At 50.7% G+C, this 18,363-nt stretch overlaps 1 protein-coding gene across 1 annotated transcript in view; it reads left to right on the forward strand.

Annotated features, from left to right (window-relative positions):
• Positions 1-618: 618 nt before the first annotated feature.
• The window catches only part of LOC103675064 (store-operated calcium entry regulator STIMATE), a 52,919-nt gene continuing 35,174 nt past the window's right edge, over positions 619-18,363 (forward strand). Inside the window, exon 1 of the mRNA XM_040628694.1 lies at positions 619-803. Coding sequence (XP_040484628.1) covers positions 644-803 — 160 coding nt within the window. The 5' untranslated portion in view covers positions 619-643. The remainder of the gene's footprint in view (positions 804-18,363) is intronic.

The following is an 18,363-nucleotide window of genomic DNA, read 5'->3' on the forward strand; positions in this document are numbered from 1 at the left end:
GCTTTTGGCCACAATATTCGTACTAACAGGGAAAGTAGAAGGACGCCAAACGTCTGGATTGGAAGGAACATGCCTGTGTGCAGAGTCTTGGATTGTTTTCCTCACCGCCTCCTTCAGAATAATCTAGGCTGCTGAAAATGCAGATTATTTCGCCCTGTCTCAGAACTACTGAATCGGAATCTGAGGGTGGAATCCAGGAGTATTTTTAATAAATTCTGCAGGGTATGAGGGGTTCATCTTGGAAAAGAAAAGAATTTAGTCGCAGACGGTCCCGGCTCCTGCCTTCCCGACCTGGAGCTCGGGGTCCTTGGGCTCACTCGCATCCGCGCAGCCCGGCTCACCTGCTCTGCTCTACCTGTGGCCTGGACGCACGACCCCGCCCCCACGCCCGGCCGGAGCCCCGCCCGTGGGGGGGCGGGGAAGAGCTGGAGCAGCTGAGGCCCGCCCCCACGCCCGGCCGAGCCAATCAGGCGCTGCGGTCTCAGACGTCGGGTTACGCGCGGCGGCGAGTGGGCCGCGGGGCGGAGGTACCGGCTCCCGGCTTGGACTCCCGGCCCGGAGCTCGGCGGCGCGGCCCCCGCAGGCAGCGAGGCCGGGCGGGCGGGCTGGCCGCGGCGCCCCGCGCCCCTCCGCCAGGCCCGCCATGCAGGGCCCCGCCGGGAACGCGAGCCACAGGCTCCCGGGCGGGCCGCCCTCCACCGTCGCGTCCGGGGCGGGCCGCTGCGAGAGCGGCGCGCTCATGCACAGTTTCGGCATCTTCCTGCAGGGGCTGCTCGGCGTCGTGGCCTTCAGCACGTTAATGCGTGAGTCCTGGACCCCCGCCCCTCCTGAGGCCCTGTGGGACCACCGCAGGCCCAGCCCCGCCTCGGGGAACCTCCTGCCTGAAGAGTTAAGGCCTGGGGCTCCGGGCCCTGTGGCGGGGGTGCCTTCTGCCCGCGAGCGCAGGCTGGGCATTCCCAGACTAGCGGGAGCTCCGTCCCCCGACCCAGGGTCCTGAGTTCCTCGCCTTATCGCGACAGCCTTTAGCCAGGGGGTCCCCCCTTCTCTTCTCCTACAGCCCGCACACGCCTCTCTTCCGAGAGAACTAAAACTCGCGCCCCCCTCCCCCGCTACCTTGTCATCGCGAATTAAGGCTACTCCACTTTCCATCCTGGGGCCATGAACCCCCCAGCTGGAATAATCCTTTGTGCCCTCTCATAGAGTCTCTTCCTAGCCTTCCCTTCGCACTTTGAACCCGCTTCCCTAAATGCCCTGTCTGTTGCTAGGCTTTTTCCTGCTTCCTCACTCCGCAAAGATTTGCTGTCTCCCTTTGGCTTTTAAATCCCCGCTACTTTGCAATACCTGGACTGTAAGGCCATGCTTTGCGTTCCCAGTACTACTTCCTCCTGCCCCGCCTCCCCCTCTCCCCCCAGCTTTATTTTCTGTTTTGGTTGGAGCAGGACCCACCCAGACTGCCTTCTTTCCCCTCCTTTCTTCCTGAACAGGTCCACCTGTTCCGTATCTGTCCCAAGCTTTCCTGATTAAGTTGCATCTCAAGCCTCCTCTGGCCATTCCCCTGCCCAACGCACTCTATTACTTGTATTTAAAGTTTCCTTCCTTTCCATGCGACTAGGCAACCTAGTGGCTTAGTGGAGGAGGTGGCTCAGAAGGTCTGGAGAGGTGGCAGAATTCCTGTGCTAAGTCCCCACGGGCCCTTTCTTGAGAGTTTCCTGATGGAGGGGAAAAAGCCCCAGATGGCCCTTCTGGAGAACTAGAAGTTCCACCCTGTTGTCAGGTGTGCTGTGCGTTTGGGGTTGTGTTGTTTTCTTGGTGCACGTCATTCCCTTCATTACAGTTAACAGGAGGCTTCAGTTGGCTGTGATTGCATTCTGGGGGAAGGAAGGGTTATAACGATCTGTACGGAGGCATTCATTCCAGAATGACTGGTTCTCAAAACTTCCCCACTGTGCTCACATGGGCAGAGTGGAAAGTTTCTGCAGAAAGTATGCTCCTTCGCACTGGGGACAGATCCTGCAGCTGTGTGCGTTTGTCTTCTGGGGTGGAGTTGCTGGCGTTACAGCTTTGCTTGTCATAACACGGGGCTTGTTTGAATGAATTATCCCAGGCTTCATTCAGGTAACCCCAAAGAGGCTGTTCTGGGATGACACTTCTTCTCGTTGCCTGGCCTTGATAAATCTTACCCCAAGTGCCCGACTGTATATGTTTGCCACTTTTTCTTTCCTTTTTAGTCTCTGCTTGTCTTGCTATTTTCCCAGCTGAACAAATACCCACTTGTTTCCACAGTATTAATTTATGACGACTTAGCCAAAATCAGCTGCTGACTTGGGGGCATGAACTGTATGCATGTGTTTTCAAGACACCGTGCGTGGGTCCCCCTCCCCTCCCACTTCTGTCCCCTCCATCTGGTCTTCCTTTCTCTCTGAAGGAACTGCAAGCTTACTTTGCGTTTTGTTCCCTAACTTAGGATTTGCTATCCTAGCTCTGGCTATTTCCGTGGATTTGATTGCTGCTGATGGCCCGATTTATTCTTGAGAGCTTGATACTCGTGGTTCAGGGAGGGAAATATGATTATGGCCGGACAGAATTGCTTGTCGCTGAGAAGTGTGCCAGGTCGCCTGTGTTCTGAGTGACGGCGCTGGCCCTGGAGTCTTCAGGGACATACCCACTTTGCTTAATCTTCAGTGCGAGCACATGGGCAAACCCCACTGCGGTGGGTGCTTTCTGTAGGCAAAGACCAGACTACAGAGTGGCCTTTTGCTCAATGTAAGTCTAGATGAGGAGGGTGCCTGTGGAAATGGGCATTGGCTTCTGGGACAGTGATGAGTAGGAGAGACGGGGAGAAGGGGTGGAGGGGTGAGAACTGTGTCTACCCTTGCTTATCTCTTCAACTTGCTGGTTCTGTTCTGAGAACCACGGGGCTTCCCCGTTGGCACTGTGGGGTTGAGGAGGGAATCTCTCAGGGGCTGCATCACATTTTGCAGTGACTTTGCTGGGGATGAGGGGAGGGGGTGGAGGTGCTGTCAAGGAAGTGCATCTGTGAGCAGTTTGGTTTGCCTGGGCTTTGTCTTCCAGGCACAGCGTCGGTTCCCCAGACAGGCAGAGCTGCTGGCAAGAGTGCCAGGCTTCTGTGCCAGGTGTCCACCTTGCCGCCCTTGAGGGAGGTCTCGGTGTGTTAAGATGAAGCCTCTCCATCCTTCGTCAGTTCCACTGTTTTCTTTGTCGAGCATATTTTAAATAGCAGTCATCTCTCCTGAGCAGTTAACCTCTTTGGGGTCACAGTCTGTTCCCACCTGGGTGCTTTTTTCCCCCCGGGCCATGGGCTCATTGGCTCTCTTCTCCGACAGTTCCCCAGTTCTGCGGGCAGGCACTGGTCCATTTTCCGGGCAGACCAGCTCTGTTCCATTGGCTACACCCCCTTCTCTGCCAAACAGGCTGAGGCATTTTTCATCACTTCACATCCCTGAATTCAGTGACTCCTCAGACTACTATCCTTATGTTTCTTTTTCTACCCAGAAAAATCATTTTTTTCCCCCATTTACAGGTGGTTGTGTTTTTTACCTAGAGGGTTTTGTCCTGGAGGAAGACTTCAGATATATATGTACATCCGTGTGTGTGCGCACACATACGTGTACACACATATATATGGGAGGCTTTTGATTCTCACAGGATTTCTCATCCTGGTGCTTGGCTCTGTATGGAGATTTTCAGATGGTCTCAGCCCAGACAGTCGAGAGTTAAGAATGCCAGGTGATGTATGTCGCCTCTCTTCAAGTTGCATAAATACAGACTGTTACCGGCCAGCATCCACACGCATGTCTCGGTGTCGGCTAAGACAGGTCAGCATGTCTCACACCTCCCTGCGCTACCTAAGCTACCCTCTGTATGCAAGGAAAGCTGAACACATTCGGAGGCAAGCTTTTAAAGGGACTTTCCAGTCTGGGTTCTCTGGGACGTCACCGAGAAGCACTGGTGTCTGAGTAGAAAGAAATGCTTTCAGTGAGGGGGCTTGTCATGACCTGCCTGCTGAACCGCTCCTCTTGTTTTGGTGGCTTTATCTCTAGTCTGCGACTTGATGAAATTGCTCAGACCAGAGTCACAGCAGAACAGAGCTGAGCACACTGTCCACTGCAGGACCATGGCCCGGCTGTCAGCCAGAGGTCGGTGTCGGCCAGCGTGCATGTTGGCGTTTGGGGGTGTTGACTCTCAGGACGTGGGATGCATAGCAAACACAAGCCTCCTTCACCGTGCACAAAGTTCCGGGCTGAAGTATAGACAGAATCGGTTTTTTTTTTTTTTTTAAAGGTTTTTTTTTATTTTTATTTATGTGACATAGAGACAGCCAGCGAGAGAGGGAACACAGCAGACGAGTGAGAGAGGAAGAAGCAGGCTCCCAGCGGAGGAGCCCGATGTGGGACTCGATCCCGGCACGCCGGGATCACGCCCTGAGCCGAAGGCAGACGCTTTAACGACTGCGCCACCCAGGCGCCCCGACAGAATCGGTTTTTAACACAGCAAGCAGTTTGAGAGGTTGGATAGACCTACCTCCCAATTTTGTGGTGCAGATGTGGGGACTGGCCAGCTGGAGAGGGCGTCCGTGTTTTACAAAAACACTGCTGGCGTTGAGAAATGAGAGCTTTCCTGCGACCCAGAGGAACCTCACACACCAGTCTGCCCGGCTTTGAAATCTCAGTCTCGTGCGAGGGTCACTGGTTTCCTCACATGGTGAACCGGCCTCCTTACATGTTCTGTACGCACAGACCTGCGGGGGCCACCCTTCCTGGGGTCTCCTCTCCCCACCCTATCCCAGTCTTTACCTTACAAAATGTCAGACATCCAGGAAAGATGAGAAATACTACAGTGATAATACAGTATCAGCCCTCCACCTAGATTCAGAAATTGTTCGTGTTTTGCCACATTTGCTTTTTCTCTTTATACTTTTTTTTTTTTCCTGGCCAAGCCATTTGAAGATACGTCGCAGCCAGGATCACACTTCACCCCTAAAAACTTCCAGTTGAGTCTCCTGAGAAGGACAGTCTTCTGCATAATCAGTTTCATGATCATGCCTAAGAAAATGGATACGAAACCTTGACCATAGCACCCAACAGCCAGTCCGTAGTCACACTTGCCCACCTGCCCCAAGTCTCTTGGAAATGCGGTCTTTGAGAACCGAGCTGGTCAAGGGCCGCATGTTGCATGACTTGTGTTTTGAAGTCATTTTTACTATAGAACAGTCACCCCCTGCACTCACTCGCACGCTCATTGGTTGTTTGATGACATAGCTGTTTTGAAGAGCACTGATCGCTTGTCATGGGGTTGTGTGCCGTGTCCCGGAGTTGCCTGGGTGTTTCCTTGTGGTGGTGTGTGAGCTGTTCCGTGGACCCCTGTGTTCCCTGAGTTTTGTCTGGGGGAGGTTTTAGGTCCAGGTGACCTTTTTTACAGCAGGAGCACTCCGTAGGCAGTACTCTGCTTCACAGGACGGCGTACCAGGAAGCACGAGACCTCAGGCGGCCCTGCTCTCAGTAATGAGGTGGTTTATGTGGCGGAGGGGTGAGGTCTCCGGATCTCTCCCTTGTAAAGGTACTTTTCCCCCTTTGCAATGGTTAAATTATCTCTGTGGTGGTGATCCTTCGAGATCGTGGGAATATCCTATTCCCCAATAACTTTTCACTCATTGGTCACCTGATATGAGGGTGGGACACAGTCGTGGCCGCGCTGGAGCTGGAGATGAGGAGAGAAGGCACCTGTGTCTGGGCCCGGCACCTAGCACTCAATAAATGTTGGTTTCCTTTGCTCCCTCTGGAGTGCCAGCCACAGCCAAGGGAAGAACATCCCTTTTTCTGTCCCAGGCTGGTATTGTGCCCACAGGGGAAGGAAGGGCAGCCAACATTAGTGTGGCAGCTGGTTAGGAATCTTTATTTTTGGAGAGTTTTCAGGGTTTCTAAACGCCAATTTATCTGGTAGCGTGTATCCATCATGGTGATCTCCTCTATTTATAGTAAAAATTAATCTGGAGTAAAATCAGGGCAAGAGGGAGTTGTCTGAATTAAAGGACAGTCTGGGTTGAAGAATAATTTAATGAAATGCATTTTTTAGCCTTTTAAATGCCTCTGTTTGTCAAGTGTTGCCCTATAGGGGCCTATCCAGCCTCCTCTGCTTAAATGATCTGTTTAAAATCCTTTGCAATTAGTATAATATTTGCATGAAGATGAAGTCTCTTTGAAGGAATTTTACAGGTGGTTAAAAATAGGATCCGTGGCTCTGGAACCAGTCTGACCTGGCTTCCATTTCTGCTTCTGCTTCACTGTGCCCTTGAGCAGCCTACCTATATTTCCCCACAGTTCCGTTTGCTCCCCGGTAAGATGGAAATAATAGTTTTTCTGGGACTGTGGGGATTAGGAAGAATGTAAAGAAGCTGGGTCAGTATCAGGCACGCGTTAGGCCCTCTGCGGAGGGGGGGGGTGTGAAGTCATCCTCGTTGTTACCATATTTGCATTCGAGAGTCCCACTGAAGAGCATTTCACAAGTGCTTGAGTAACTTGTTTTCTGAATTAGGTTAAACATTTCCCTTGCTATCTTGTTTGCACAGCATCTTTACCTTTCGCCCTCTTTTCGTAGACTGCATAATAGTGGAAAACTTGAACACAACCAGCACGATGCTGGTGAATTCCAAATTAGCATGTACCCAAAGCAGGTGGCTTCAGTAGAGGCAGTGCTCCCCTCTTCACCTAACCCTGACCTGTGTTTTCACCTACACAGTCTCTCATGGGCCTTGAGAGGGCAGCGTGGCTACAGGTGATTAACCTGTGCCCGAGCCCTGGCCTTATCTGCCCCAGGTCCCGCAATGGCAGGTGGTGGTGCTGGCCCCTAGAGCCAGTGTCTTCCCAGAAGCTTGCTCTGTACCAGGTCCCCATTGTGCTGGCTCCTGTGCCCGGCACTTGATGTACTTCCCAGGCATCCCCGGAAGGAACAAGGACGGCGAACACCGTCCTGGTTAGTAGGTGTGGAGCTGAAATGTAAGCCAGGCCCAGCAGACTCCAGACCCTCTTAACCACTTTCCCTACCCCTGCCTGCCTTCTTTGGGCCCCTCTCCACACAGGTGCACTCTTGGAGGACCCTAACCCCTCGCTACGTCACCTCATTTTATCCTGTTTAAACAACTCTGATTTCCTTTCTTAATAATTCTTTTTTATGTCCAAAGTGTTACCTGGAACTTCAGACTCTTTTGTGGCTCTTGAGAGCATGAAAGTAGACATTTGAAATGACTTACCAGTCATTTTGTGCGTGTCTGAGCCCATCTGAGGTTTGCTGTCCCAGCCCGGGCCTTTGTGCAGCTTCTCCCTGGCAGCGTGAGGATGGCCATCCTGCCCGGGACTGAGCCTTCTGCAGCACCGGCGAGGGAGTGTAGCTGAGCTGGGGTTCAGTCGCTGATGAGGACACCTCTGCATGGCTCTCAGTGGTTTCACGTTACCTGCTGGTTTTCACAATTTGTTTCCCTGGTGCTGCAAGGAGTGTAGTTTATAACCTTGAGTTGGGGAGAACCCTAAGTTACCTTTTTCCTCACGGATGCCTAGAAGTGGTCTGTGGGCCTGTCAGCCTGCTCCACTACCGGGAAGTTTTCCAGCTAACCCAGGCTTTTTCAGCTTGGCACTATTGGCATTTGGGGACAGATAATTCTTTGCTGCGGGGGCTGTCGTGTGCCTTGTTGGGTGTTCAGCAGCGTCCCTGGCCTCTCCCCACTAGATGCCAGATACACCCCCCTCCCTCAGACTGAGACAGATAAAAATGTCTCCAGACAGTGCCCAGTGTGTCCAGGGTCGGGGGGGGGGGTGCTGTGCGAGAGTTGTCTCTGTTGAGAATTACATTTATTCAGTTTGGGGGTCACTCAGTGAACTCTCAGGGGAGCCCTAGGGAACAGACTGGGTCAGTATGTGGCCCCCGAAGGATGAGAACAGTGCCCTGGCAGGGCTTGTTAAGGGCCTGGGTGCTGCCTCGACATGGACTGCTGAGACCCGCACCCCGTCCCCCAGGGGCTCTCCGCTGAAGTGGGCTGCGGCCCGGACAGTGTGAAGGGGGCTCTGGAGGGGAAGGGTGAGGGGTTCTGCCTGTGGCTGGGGAAGCAGCCATGGGGAAGCCCTCCTCGAGCACAGCACCGGGGATGAGGGTGACGCGGAAGGGACATGGGGAATGGCGAGAGCCAAGGTCCAGAGGAGGTTGTGAGCAGGGCCATTGTCCTGGGGGCTGGAGAGCATGGGACAGAGGCTTCCAGACAGCCTTCCTGTCCAGTTGCGGGCCTCTTTTCCTACAGCTTGTGCTTAAAAAAGAGGGTGAGTTAAATTATCAGGTGGCAAGCCAGCTTCTGCCTTTACCTTGTGCTCCATTTGGACTGTTTCTCTGCAAACGTTTCCTTCGAAGCAGCTTTATCATGTCCCTTTTAGACCTCAGGGGGTCCCCCTGCGGACCCCGCTGTCCAGCCGCAGAGGCACTGCTGCTAACTAGTAAAGGGAGCAGTTCGTTACTGTGAACTCACTTTCGCCGGCTGCCCTCCACAGTGCACACGGGTGTAAAGGAGGCAGGGCTGCTGCCAGCCTGGATTCTGGACAGCTGCCGGGGCGGGCGAGGCCTGGTCTGTGAGCACCGTCCCAGGCCTTGGTGGGCTGGGGCTCTGCTAAAGAACATCTCTTATGAGAAGGCCAGGTGTGAGCACATTCTAGAAATCCTGTACCTACCACCCCAGGGCTGTCAACCACTGAAATCACCTTTGTGCCTATGCTGAAAAGACTTCTGACCTGAGTCACTGCAATCCCGTCTCAGCGTCTCACAGGTCCTCCCACGTTTCCTTTGATTGAGAGTGTCCCCTTCATCCTAAAGGGCGTGTTGTGCTGCTGTCAGGCCCCGCTGGAGCTGCTTTGCGTGAGGCTGGGCCTTACCTGGGGCGTGCTTTCATGCGGGGGCCGTGGGATGGTACAGAGGGTAGGGGAGGTAAGGTCACTCAGCTGGCTGGGGCACTCAATGTTGTTTTTTCTTCTTGACTTTGAAAGACTTGGTGTTGAGTATCTATGGCTTTTCCGATCCCCAATCAGTGGTAGGTGTCAAGAGCTTTCACACTTCGTCTTTAGTTTTCTCTTTCATGGACAAAGTTGTATGCACAGTAGTTTGGGACACGAGCAGAACCAACCTTATATTTTTTTTTTATATGTTCACCTTTCTCAGAGTGCTTTTCTTCCCCTTCTCTCCAGCTTTTGTTCTAATCCCTGGGCTCCTCTAGCCTCTTTTTAATTTTTTTTAATTTTTAAAAATTTTTTTTAAAAGATTTTATTTATTTGAGAGAGAGCAGAGAGAGAGGGAGCAGGGGGAGAGGGAGAAGCAGACTCCCTGCTGAGGACCCAGAGATCACCATCTGAGCCAAAGGCAGATGCTTCACTGACTGAGCCACCCAGGTGCCCCTCCTCTATTGTCTTAAGCTCATCAGTGTTCTTTAAGGGCTTTTCCATTTTCTTAGAAGACATTTTCACCTAATAATATGAAAAATGATATAGAGAGGTGAGGTGCTGGCATCAACCCCGGGGTCAGGACACGCTGGAGACGCTGTCCTGCAGAAGCAGGGCACACCGTCTCTCTTGCCCAGAGCCGAGGGCCGTGTTAGCATCTTGGCCGAGGCAGCGTCAGAGCTCGAGAGAAGGTTTTCTACTTGGGCGGTGAGTTTGGGCCCAAAATATTTGCAGGTTGTTCCAACGCAGCAGACTTGAAGATTGCAGGTCTACTGTCTCCACCGCTGCTCCCACCCTGTCTGAGCTCTGCAGAGAACTGGGGTCTAGAAGTCTGGGGAAGAGAGGCTGATGACAAGGGGCGGGTGCTGGGGTCCTGCAGACGCAGTGGAGGAGGCCTGTAGGAATGTGTTTTCTCTGTCAAGAACCCTGGTTTATAATTCTGTCCCCAGATTTCTGTCAGAAATCTGATCAATTGCTGGCAAAAAAAAAAAAAAAAAAAAAAAAAAAAAAAAAAAGCTTAATGAAAGGAGAGTTAAGAAGAATGTTACATTGCCTCTCAGACCACTGAGCAGATTACATAGGGATTTGTCTTTTTCAACGTGTTAAGGTAAATAATTTACTAATACCCCAGATAGGTTAAAAAAAAAAAAGTCTTCAGGGAAACAGCCAACAGACAGACTGTGGTCTTGCTATGGACCCCTGTAGTTCGAGGGCCGCTGCTGTGGATGGGACGATAGCCCACCCACCTGGGTAGCAGCTGTGCTGTAGTGATCTTGCTCCCCCCAAAATGGAGGTTTTGAGGTTGGGCCAGTGTGGACATGGCTTAGGCTGAATTTTGGTCTGCAGTAATGTGAGGCACAAGGGCGAGGAGAGGTGGTGATGGCCGTGTTGCTGTCTAAAGGCATTCAGACCCGGTGAACCATGGAACCATACCAAGGAGCTCCTCTGTCCTCACTCACGCTGGCCATAGCTGCCGGTTGTCCTTCTTTGCCTTGAACTAAGCTGGTGTCCTGGAGTCTTGCAGGACACCCAGGCTCCTGGACCTGCTGTGTCCCTTTCTGAACTCTTTCTGTGCTGTAGACAACGCATGGTTTGCCTTGTAGCCTGGGCCAAGAACAGCCATGTTATGAGACACTGGATGTGGCAACGTGCCCCAAGGCTGCTCTTCTCCCAGCCCCCACACCTGCCAAACCCGTTCCTGCCTCTTCCCCTTACCCACATTTCTCTTTCCCCTGAATGCTTTTGTCCTTCCTTCCCACCTAGCCACATCCTCCCCAGGTCCAGGAAACTTCCCCTAATGACCTTAGCCCATACTGTTAGGTTGCAGGACAGACAGTCTGTACCGGACAGGTATGACCTCTGCCTCTCATTGGGTCTGGTCTGGCTTACTGGCCAGGCTGGTGCTGGCACAATGCTGGGTGTTCCCCACCTGGAAGCTGGTCTTGGAATAGTTCCTCAGCCTTTCTTCATCTTTCTTGGCCTTGACACTTTTGAAGAGTACAGGCCAATGGTTTTGTAGAATGTCCCGGATGGGGTTTGTCTGGTGGTTCTTCATGATTACGTTCAGGTTATGTTTTTGGCAGGGATGCTGCGTAAGTGACGCTGTGACCTCCTCAGTGTGTCGGACCCCGAGGACCTGATGTGGGTTTCTCCCAGTACTGGCCAAGTTCTCTTGATGACTGCAGTAAGGTGGTCCTCCGGGTCTGTCCACTGTGAAGTTAACATTTTTCCTCTGTAAGTAGTAAATTGTGGGGGGAATGTTGAGACTGTGTAAATGTAGGATCTGTGCTTTCAGTCTTCTTGTAAAGCCTCCCCTGGTTTGGGAGGTCAGAGCCACAGGCTCTGAGGTATTTTGGCTGAAGGTGCTTTGGCCCGTGTTAGATCTGGCGACAGTACTGAGTCACACTGTATAGTGCTTATTACATGCCAAGCCCTGTAAGCACCTTACATATATTAACTCATATGTTTCTCACATTAGCCACCTGAAGCAGGTGCTCCTATTATCATATTATATACTTGGGGAAACTGAGGTACGGAGAGGTTAAGTGAAGTGTCTCAGGTTGTGGCAGCCTCTAAGTGGAATACTGGGATTTGAACCGGTGGGTCTCACTCCAGCGCCGGGGTTCCCCACTGCTCCACCTGCCTTCCGTGTGCAGGGTTCATGTGTAGTTCATGACATAGGGACACTGCTTCTCTAACCTCGGCGGACTTCCTGTCGCCTCTACGCATGGACTGCTCAATGCCATCTGGTTGCATTGTCTCTCACCCGCTTGGTTTTTCACTGAGAGCATCACTGCAGCAATTTTTGTAGGCAGGGTAGGTGCACTAGGAAAAAGCCAAAGGCTTTTCCTTTTGAGATTGCAATCCAGGGCTTACTGAAGTCAGAGGAATCTGTCCCGTGTGGATAAATAAAACATGTGAGCCTGTGCAAAAGTGGATGGAGAGACTTTTGCCAGTGAAGGAGTCGCTGGTATAGAATTTGCCCTTCTTCTATAAGCAACCAGAAAACAGACCAAAACATACGAAACAACTATTTGCAGACACTGGGCAACAGGCAGCTCAGATAATGGTTCCCAAGGGACCGAAAATAATAAGGTAAGCCCCGTGGTCTCCTCTGCAACTTTTGCCGGAGGCAGTTTCCAGATCTCAGAGCAGTGAGGAGGAACCCAAGCAGAGCACAGCAGCCTTGCCAAGTTGAGGAGACAGAGATGAGGAAGCCAGAGCAGTTGGAGTTTCCAGGGACAACATGGAGAAAAAAGAGCTACGTGGAGGAAAAGCTCTGGACATTTGCTCAGAGGTCTCCTCAAGGCTCTTTCTGCACATGAGTCTGTGCGTGTGTGGGGGAGGGAGACGCAGGGCAAAGCCAAGAACAGCTGCTGGGAAGCTGGAAGTTGAACTACTTTCTAGGGCTGGGAGACGTTCTGTCCAGTCAGATCTGAGACTTGTTGAGCTCCGGGGACATTGGTAGACACCTCTGAAGGGCCTCCTTATCTGAGAAAGCCACTCTCAAACTCCACTGCCGCCCTGGCGGAAAGGGCACACAGCATGGAAACAAGCTGAGGGCGTGCGCAAAAGCGGAGCAGAACTCCAGCACGGATCTGGATGTAGAAGTGGAAACTGTAACACTTCTAGAAGGAGGCATAGGAGAGAATCTTTTGACCTTGGGATAGGCAACGATTTCTTAGGACACAAAAAGCTTGAACTGTTACCAAAAAAAAAAAAAGAAAGAAAAGAGGGGCGCCTGAGTGGCTCAGTCGGTTCAGTGTCTGCCTTCGGGTCAGGTCATGATGCCAGGGTCCTGGGATCAAGTCCCGCATCGGACTCCCTGCTCAGTGGGGAGTCTGCTTCTCCCTCTTCTCCTCCTGCTGCTCATTCTCCCCCCACCCAGTAAATAAATAAATAAAATCTTGAAAAAAAAAGTTGGACTTCCATCTAAGTTAAGCATTTCTGATCTCAAAACATACTGTAAGGAAAACGAAAAGATAAGCCACAGACTGGGAAAGAAATATCTGACAAAGGACTTGCAAACAGAATAGGTAAAGAATTCTATCAAGTCAGGTAAAAGTCAACGTAATTTAATACTAGGCAAAGGAGCAGAATAGACATTTCTCTAAAGAAGATATGCAAATGGCGGGTAAGTGCTCCAGAAGCTGTTCGGTATCATAGTGACCAGGGTCGTGCATGTTAAACCGAGTTGCCCCGTGTACCCGCAGGATGGCTACAGTTAAAAAGACTGACAATACCAAAAGTTGAAGAGAATATGAACTTTGGAACTCTTATATATCGACAGCAGAAATGTAAAATGATACAACCGTTTCGGAAAACTGAAAGTTTCTTATAAAGCAAATTGCACCCGGGGCACCTGGCTGGCTCAGTCAGTGGAGCAGGAGACACTTGATCTCAGGGTTGTAAGTTTGAGCCCCACATTGGGCGTAGAGATTACTTAAAAATGAAATCTTTTTTTTTTTTTTTTAAAGATTTATTTACTTAGAGCACACGAGCAGGAGGGTGGGGAGGAGCAGAGGCAGAGGGAGAAGCAGGCCCCCCACTAAGCACGGAGCCCAGTGTGGGGCTCGACCCCAGGACCCTGGGATCATGACGTGAGCCGAAGGCAGACGCTCAACTGACTGAGCCACCCAGGCTCCCTTAAAAATGAAATCTTAAAAATTAAAAAAAAATTAGATCTACCATCCAACCCAGCAGTGTCACCCCTACACATTTACTTAAGAGAGAACAGGGCTACAAAAGGGCTTGTATAAATATTCATAGCAACTTGATGCATAATTGCCCCAAACATTTGGAAACAACCCAAATGCTCACCAGCACAGGAATGGGTAAATTGTGGTGTATCTGGGCGAGGGGGTACACGTCGGCCACAGCAAGGAATGAACTAGTGATCCGTGCCGCAGCGTGCTGAGCAGAAGAACGCAGCTCAGGTATACTCTTACTGTGCGACTCCAGGTACATGAAATTCTAGAAACAGGGCATCTGTAGTGAAGAAAGCAGATTGCCTTGAAGTGGTAGGTGTGAAGCCAACTGCAAAGGAACAGGAGATAGTTTTGGGGGTGATGGCAATTAGTATATTGGTGGTAGGGAGGTTCACATCAGCGTACACAAAACTCTTGAACTATGTTTAACGTGGGTGCATTTTGGTATGTAAATTATAGCTCAGAATTGATTTAGAAGAGAAGGGGGAAAAGCCTCAGAATAATCGAACTGTTTCACAGACTTAATTGTTCACACCAGCAAACTTCAGTACTCGTTAAAGGAAGACAACAAAATCCAAATGCTTCACAGTATAGCAATCATAACGTATGGCCTCTAATCAAAAATCACAGGTGAAGAAGCAGAAAATTATGACCTATAATCAGGAGAAAAATGAGTCAGTATAAATGAACTAAGATTGAAATACAGAAGAAAGACAATAACAAACAGCCCCAGTGACCCATGGGAAAGTATCAGAGGTCTAGCATGTCATCGGATTTCTGGAAGGGGCAGGAATCTGAAGACTAATGGCTGAACATTTTCCAGAGTTGATGAACACTATAAACACACGGATCCAAGAAGCTTCATAAACCCCAAGCAGATGAACACAGAGTAAATGACACTAAGCCCCGTCATAATCAAATTGCTGAAAACCAACGATAAAAAGAAAATTGCAGAAGCATCAAGAGGAAAAAAGACACTACATATAGACAAATAAACATGAGAACTGATAGACTTTCCATCAGATTATTCAAGCCAGAAGACAATGGAACAAGATCTTTAAAGTGCAAAGTAAAACCTGTTAACCCAGGATTCTGTATTCAGGGAGAAATATCTTTTATAAGTGAAGTCAGGAAAAAAAAAATGGATGAAGGCATTTTGAACCTTCCTTACCCAAAGCAAGTGGCTCCAGTCCTTACATACTGCCTTACCAACTCAGCTCCTGGGCCCTTTTTTTTTTTTTTTTTTTTTTACAAATTTTGTCCACTCTAGTTATAATCTCAGGGGTTATGTCTGATGGTAGGAATTACATAAGTTGGGGAGAAATTGAGCTGCTTTCTTAACTTCAAAAATTACCGCCACCACACTGACGAGCAGCAGAGCAACAGCGTGGCTTTGGGCTCCAAGAGGCCGTACGTGTGAAATCACGGGATCCCAGTGCATCCTTTCTGTTGTCTGCCCTGCCGCAGCGCCAGGCCCTCGGCGCTTCTTGGTACCCCTCCATGGATGACATCATTTGGGTCCATGCGCCCTTGTCAGCAAACTTCATCGCACTGATAGGATGCCCCCTTGTTTGGGTGAGTGGGAAGCTGCATTTAGCTGCAAACACTTTCTCGGTTGTTGAAGTAGAATAGGGGAAGCTCCTGTAGGGTTGGACAGAAACACTGCTGACTGCTTCTAGTGCCCTGTTCACTTTTCCTGCCTTGGAGGATGGTAGCTAGCCAGGTCAGCAGAGCGCGTGAGCCTGTTGGCCAAGACGGAATTTTTGCAACCGAACATCTTCAATCCCTGCCTCCCCCTGCCCCCGCCCCGGAAAGGGTCATCTGTTCCACATTCAGTGAAAATTTCCTGGAGCGTAGAAGGGCACAGGACAGCCAGCCTCCATGACAGACCCCAGTGATCCCCACTCCTGATAAGCGCACCCTGTGTAGTCCTCTCCCACGTCGCGTCAGGGTTAGTCTGTGTGACCCACAGAATATGGCGGAAGTGTGATGGTGTGTCGCTTCAGAGATTAAGTCATTTAAAAACTGCAACTTTTGGGGCGCCTGGGTGGCACAGCGGTTAAGCGTCTGCCTTCGGCTCAGGGCGTGGTCCCGGCATTATGGGATCGAGCCCCACATCAGGCTCCTCCGCTATGAGCCTGCCTCTTCCTTTCCCACTCCCCCTGCTTGTGTTCCCTCTCTCACTGGCTGTCTCTATCTCTGTCAAATAAATAAATAAAATCTTAAAAAAAAAAAAAAACTGCAACTTTTGTCTTGGGCGTGCTCCCTCTGGGGTCACTTGCTCTGGGAAAAGCCAGCTGCCATGTCTTGAGGACACTCAGTCCTTTGGAAGGACCCACGTTCACTGTGAGGAGCTGAGGAGTCCAGCTAATAGCCGTGTGTGTGAAGCCTGTCAGAAGTGGCTCTTCCAGCCCCAGTCAGAGCTTCTCATGGTTTGTAAGTTTGCAGCCTTACAAAGAGACCATGAGCCGGAACTGCCCAGCTAAGCTGATAATAAATGTTCAGTGTTACGTAGTGGTACATAACTAACATAGCGGAGGTGAGTATGAGAAAAGTTGAGACTTGATCACTGCTCTCCGAGAGTCTATGCTCTATTTAGAAAGACCGATCACTTGAACGAGTAACTCATGATTCCAGGTTTATAGGCTGAGTGGCCCGACGGTCGATTCAGGTATATCTACGTATTGGGTGGACAAGTGAGAGCTTGTTTATTGGATGGATTTCACCTTGGTGAGTGGGCTGAGTCCCCAAAGGTGGTTGAAGCAGGCTCAGAGATGCCAGTGAACATTCCCTCCAAGATGAGAGTTGGCTGCTGCTTTAGTCTTAAGGGCCCCAGAGGGGCAGTTCGCCACTTTCTGTTTGCCAAGCCAACCTCCTTGCTCACTGCTTGTATTTTAACTGGTAGGAAATCAGAGTTTCTACAGTCTACACTAGATTGTTGAACAAGATAAATTTCAGACTAATTTGTATAATGAGCCTTTGAGTTAGGTGTGGGAGGAAAACAGGGACTGCTAATTGAAATGGAGCCTACTCATTCTACTCGCTCATGACTTTTTACACATGTTTGGTCTTCTTAGTATCATTTTTATAAGGATACACTTGATGGATCTTCCTTTTCACCCCTTTTTCAAAGATACCGAAACCCAGGGAGCACATATTTCAATGCTAAGAGAGAGGAAGTGCTGAAGTTCTGGGTCGTATTTAGTATATAGCTTTGTTCTACAGAGTCTGTGTTTGTATAGAGTCTGTGTTCACTGCCTAGAGCATCAGTCTCTCCTTAGCCACCTGCTCTTCCCTTGCCCCTAGCGTATATGTAGGCGTGGTCACCTGTCCCCTGATCCTTGTGTTGAATTGTTTTGGTCGGTTCCTGACAGAGTGCTCTGCTCTCTTTGGTTTCTGTCCTTGCCTGCCCACATGAGTGGTACAGCCTCTGGCTTCTCTTGCCATGGCATCAGGTGTGGTAAGAAGCTTATTACTTAAGTCTCGTGCAGGTAGCTTGGTAGACCAGCAAGCCCAAAGGAAGTGTGCTCCCTGGCACTGTTGCTGGGTCTGAGGACAGCGAGGGCCCTACGCCTCCTTTTCTCCCAGGGCCTCATGAGTTGTGTCTGACCTTTCTCATCAAGAGCTGGCATAGGCAGGCTTGTTGGAAATGGTAAATAGCAGGGCCAGGGCATTGTGATTTTCTAGAGATCGATTTATGTTCATTCTAGACTTCTAAGAAGGCTGGAACCAGAACAACACAGTTGTGAGCCAGTCCCAAAATAGGAGCCAGCAAGCCCCTCTCCAAAACCCAGGATGCTCAGGCGGCTTTCCCTCAGTACCTGTAGCTGTGGTTTTCGGCACCGTTGAGGAAAGATATGGAGGCAGACCTCCCTTTGACTTGCTCTTCAGCCAAGCCATCCGCCTAGCCTTCATCCCTGCGGCCGCTCACTCCGAAGCCTGTGCAATGGGACAGGGGATGCAGAAAAATTTGCAGGTGCCTCCTGTGCCCGCCATGCCATACGCTGGTAGTCTGTTAGTGCTCTCACAGAGGGAGATTGGAGCGGTCCTAGCAGGCAGGTGGACGGAGTGAGCACTGGGAGTTGAGGAATTCTAATCAGACACAGACCCGCCTGTCCTAGGGCAGCCTGGGGCTCCCCGTCCTAAGGGTCGTGGTCCCTTTACGTCGTTCCTTGTCCTTAACTGGTGTACGGACTGCTCACGTGTTCCTCTCACCCCCATCCACTTGTTCTATGTGGAGAAGAGGAGGAATCGCTGTGAACACAACCTAAGGCGCGTGAAGCATCCGCCAGGCCACTCTGGGTAGGATCCCCCCGCCCGCCAAGGAGGACTTCGGATGTCGGAGCTCCCAGGGGCCTGATGATCTGGGCACTGAAGGTCACAAGCCCCCTTGAGGTCAGCTTGTTATTGGAGGGTGAGGGCTTCCTCAGCTGCTCCCTGCCCTGCCCCCTCATTCCCAGGCTTTGGAGCTAAGGAAATGAAGTCTGTTGCTTTTCTTGTGCTGAGATTGGTTGGTTACCTTGGATTGCTGGAAAAGAGAAGACTCGGCGTGCTAACTGCGCCGGGTTGAGATGCTAGGGAAAAGGTCTTAAATGTAGTTTTGTGACTCTGATAATCAAGAGAAGAGCTGGTCTTCTATTAATTTTTCTGCTGAGGGAGCTTATTAA

The sequence above is a fragment of the Ursus maritimus genome, unplaced genomic scaffold (genome assembly GCF_017311325.1).
Source record: "Ursus maritimus isolate PB19 unplaced genomic scaffold, ASM1731132v1 scaffold_14, whole genome shotgun sequence".
Classification (NCBI taxonomy): domain Eukaryota; kingdom Metazoa; phylum Chordata; class Mammalia; order Carnivora; family Ursidae; genus Ursus; species Ursus maritimus.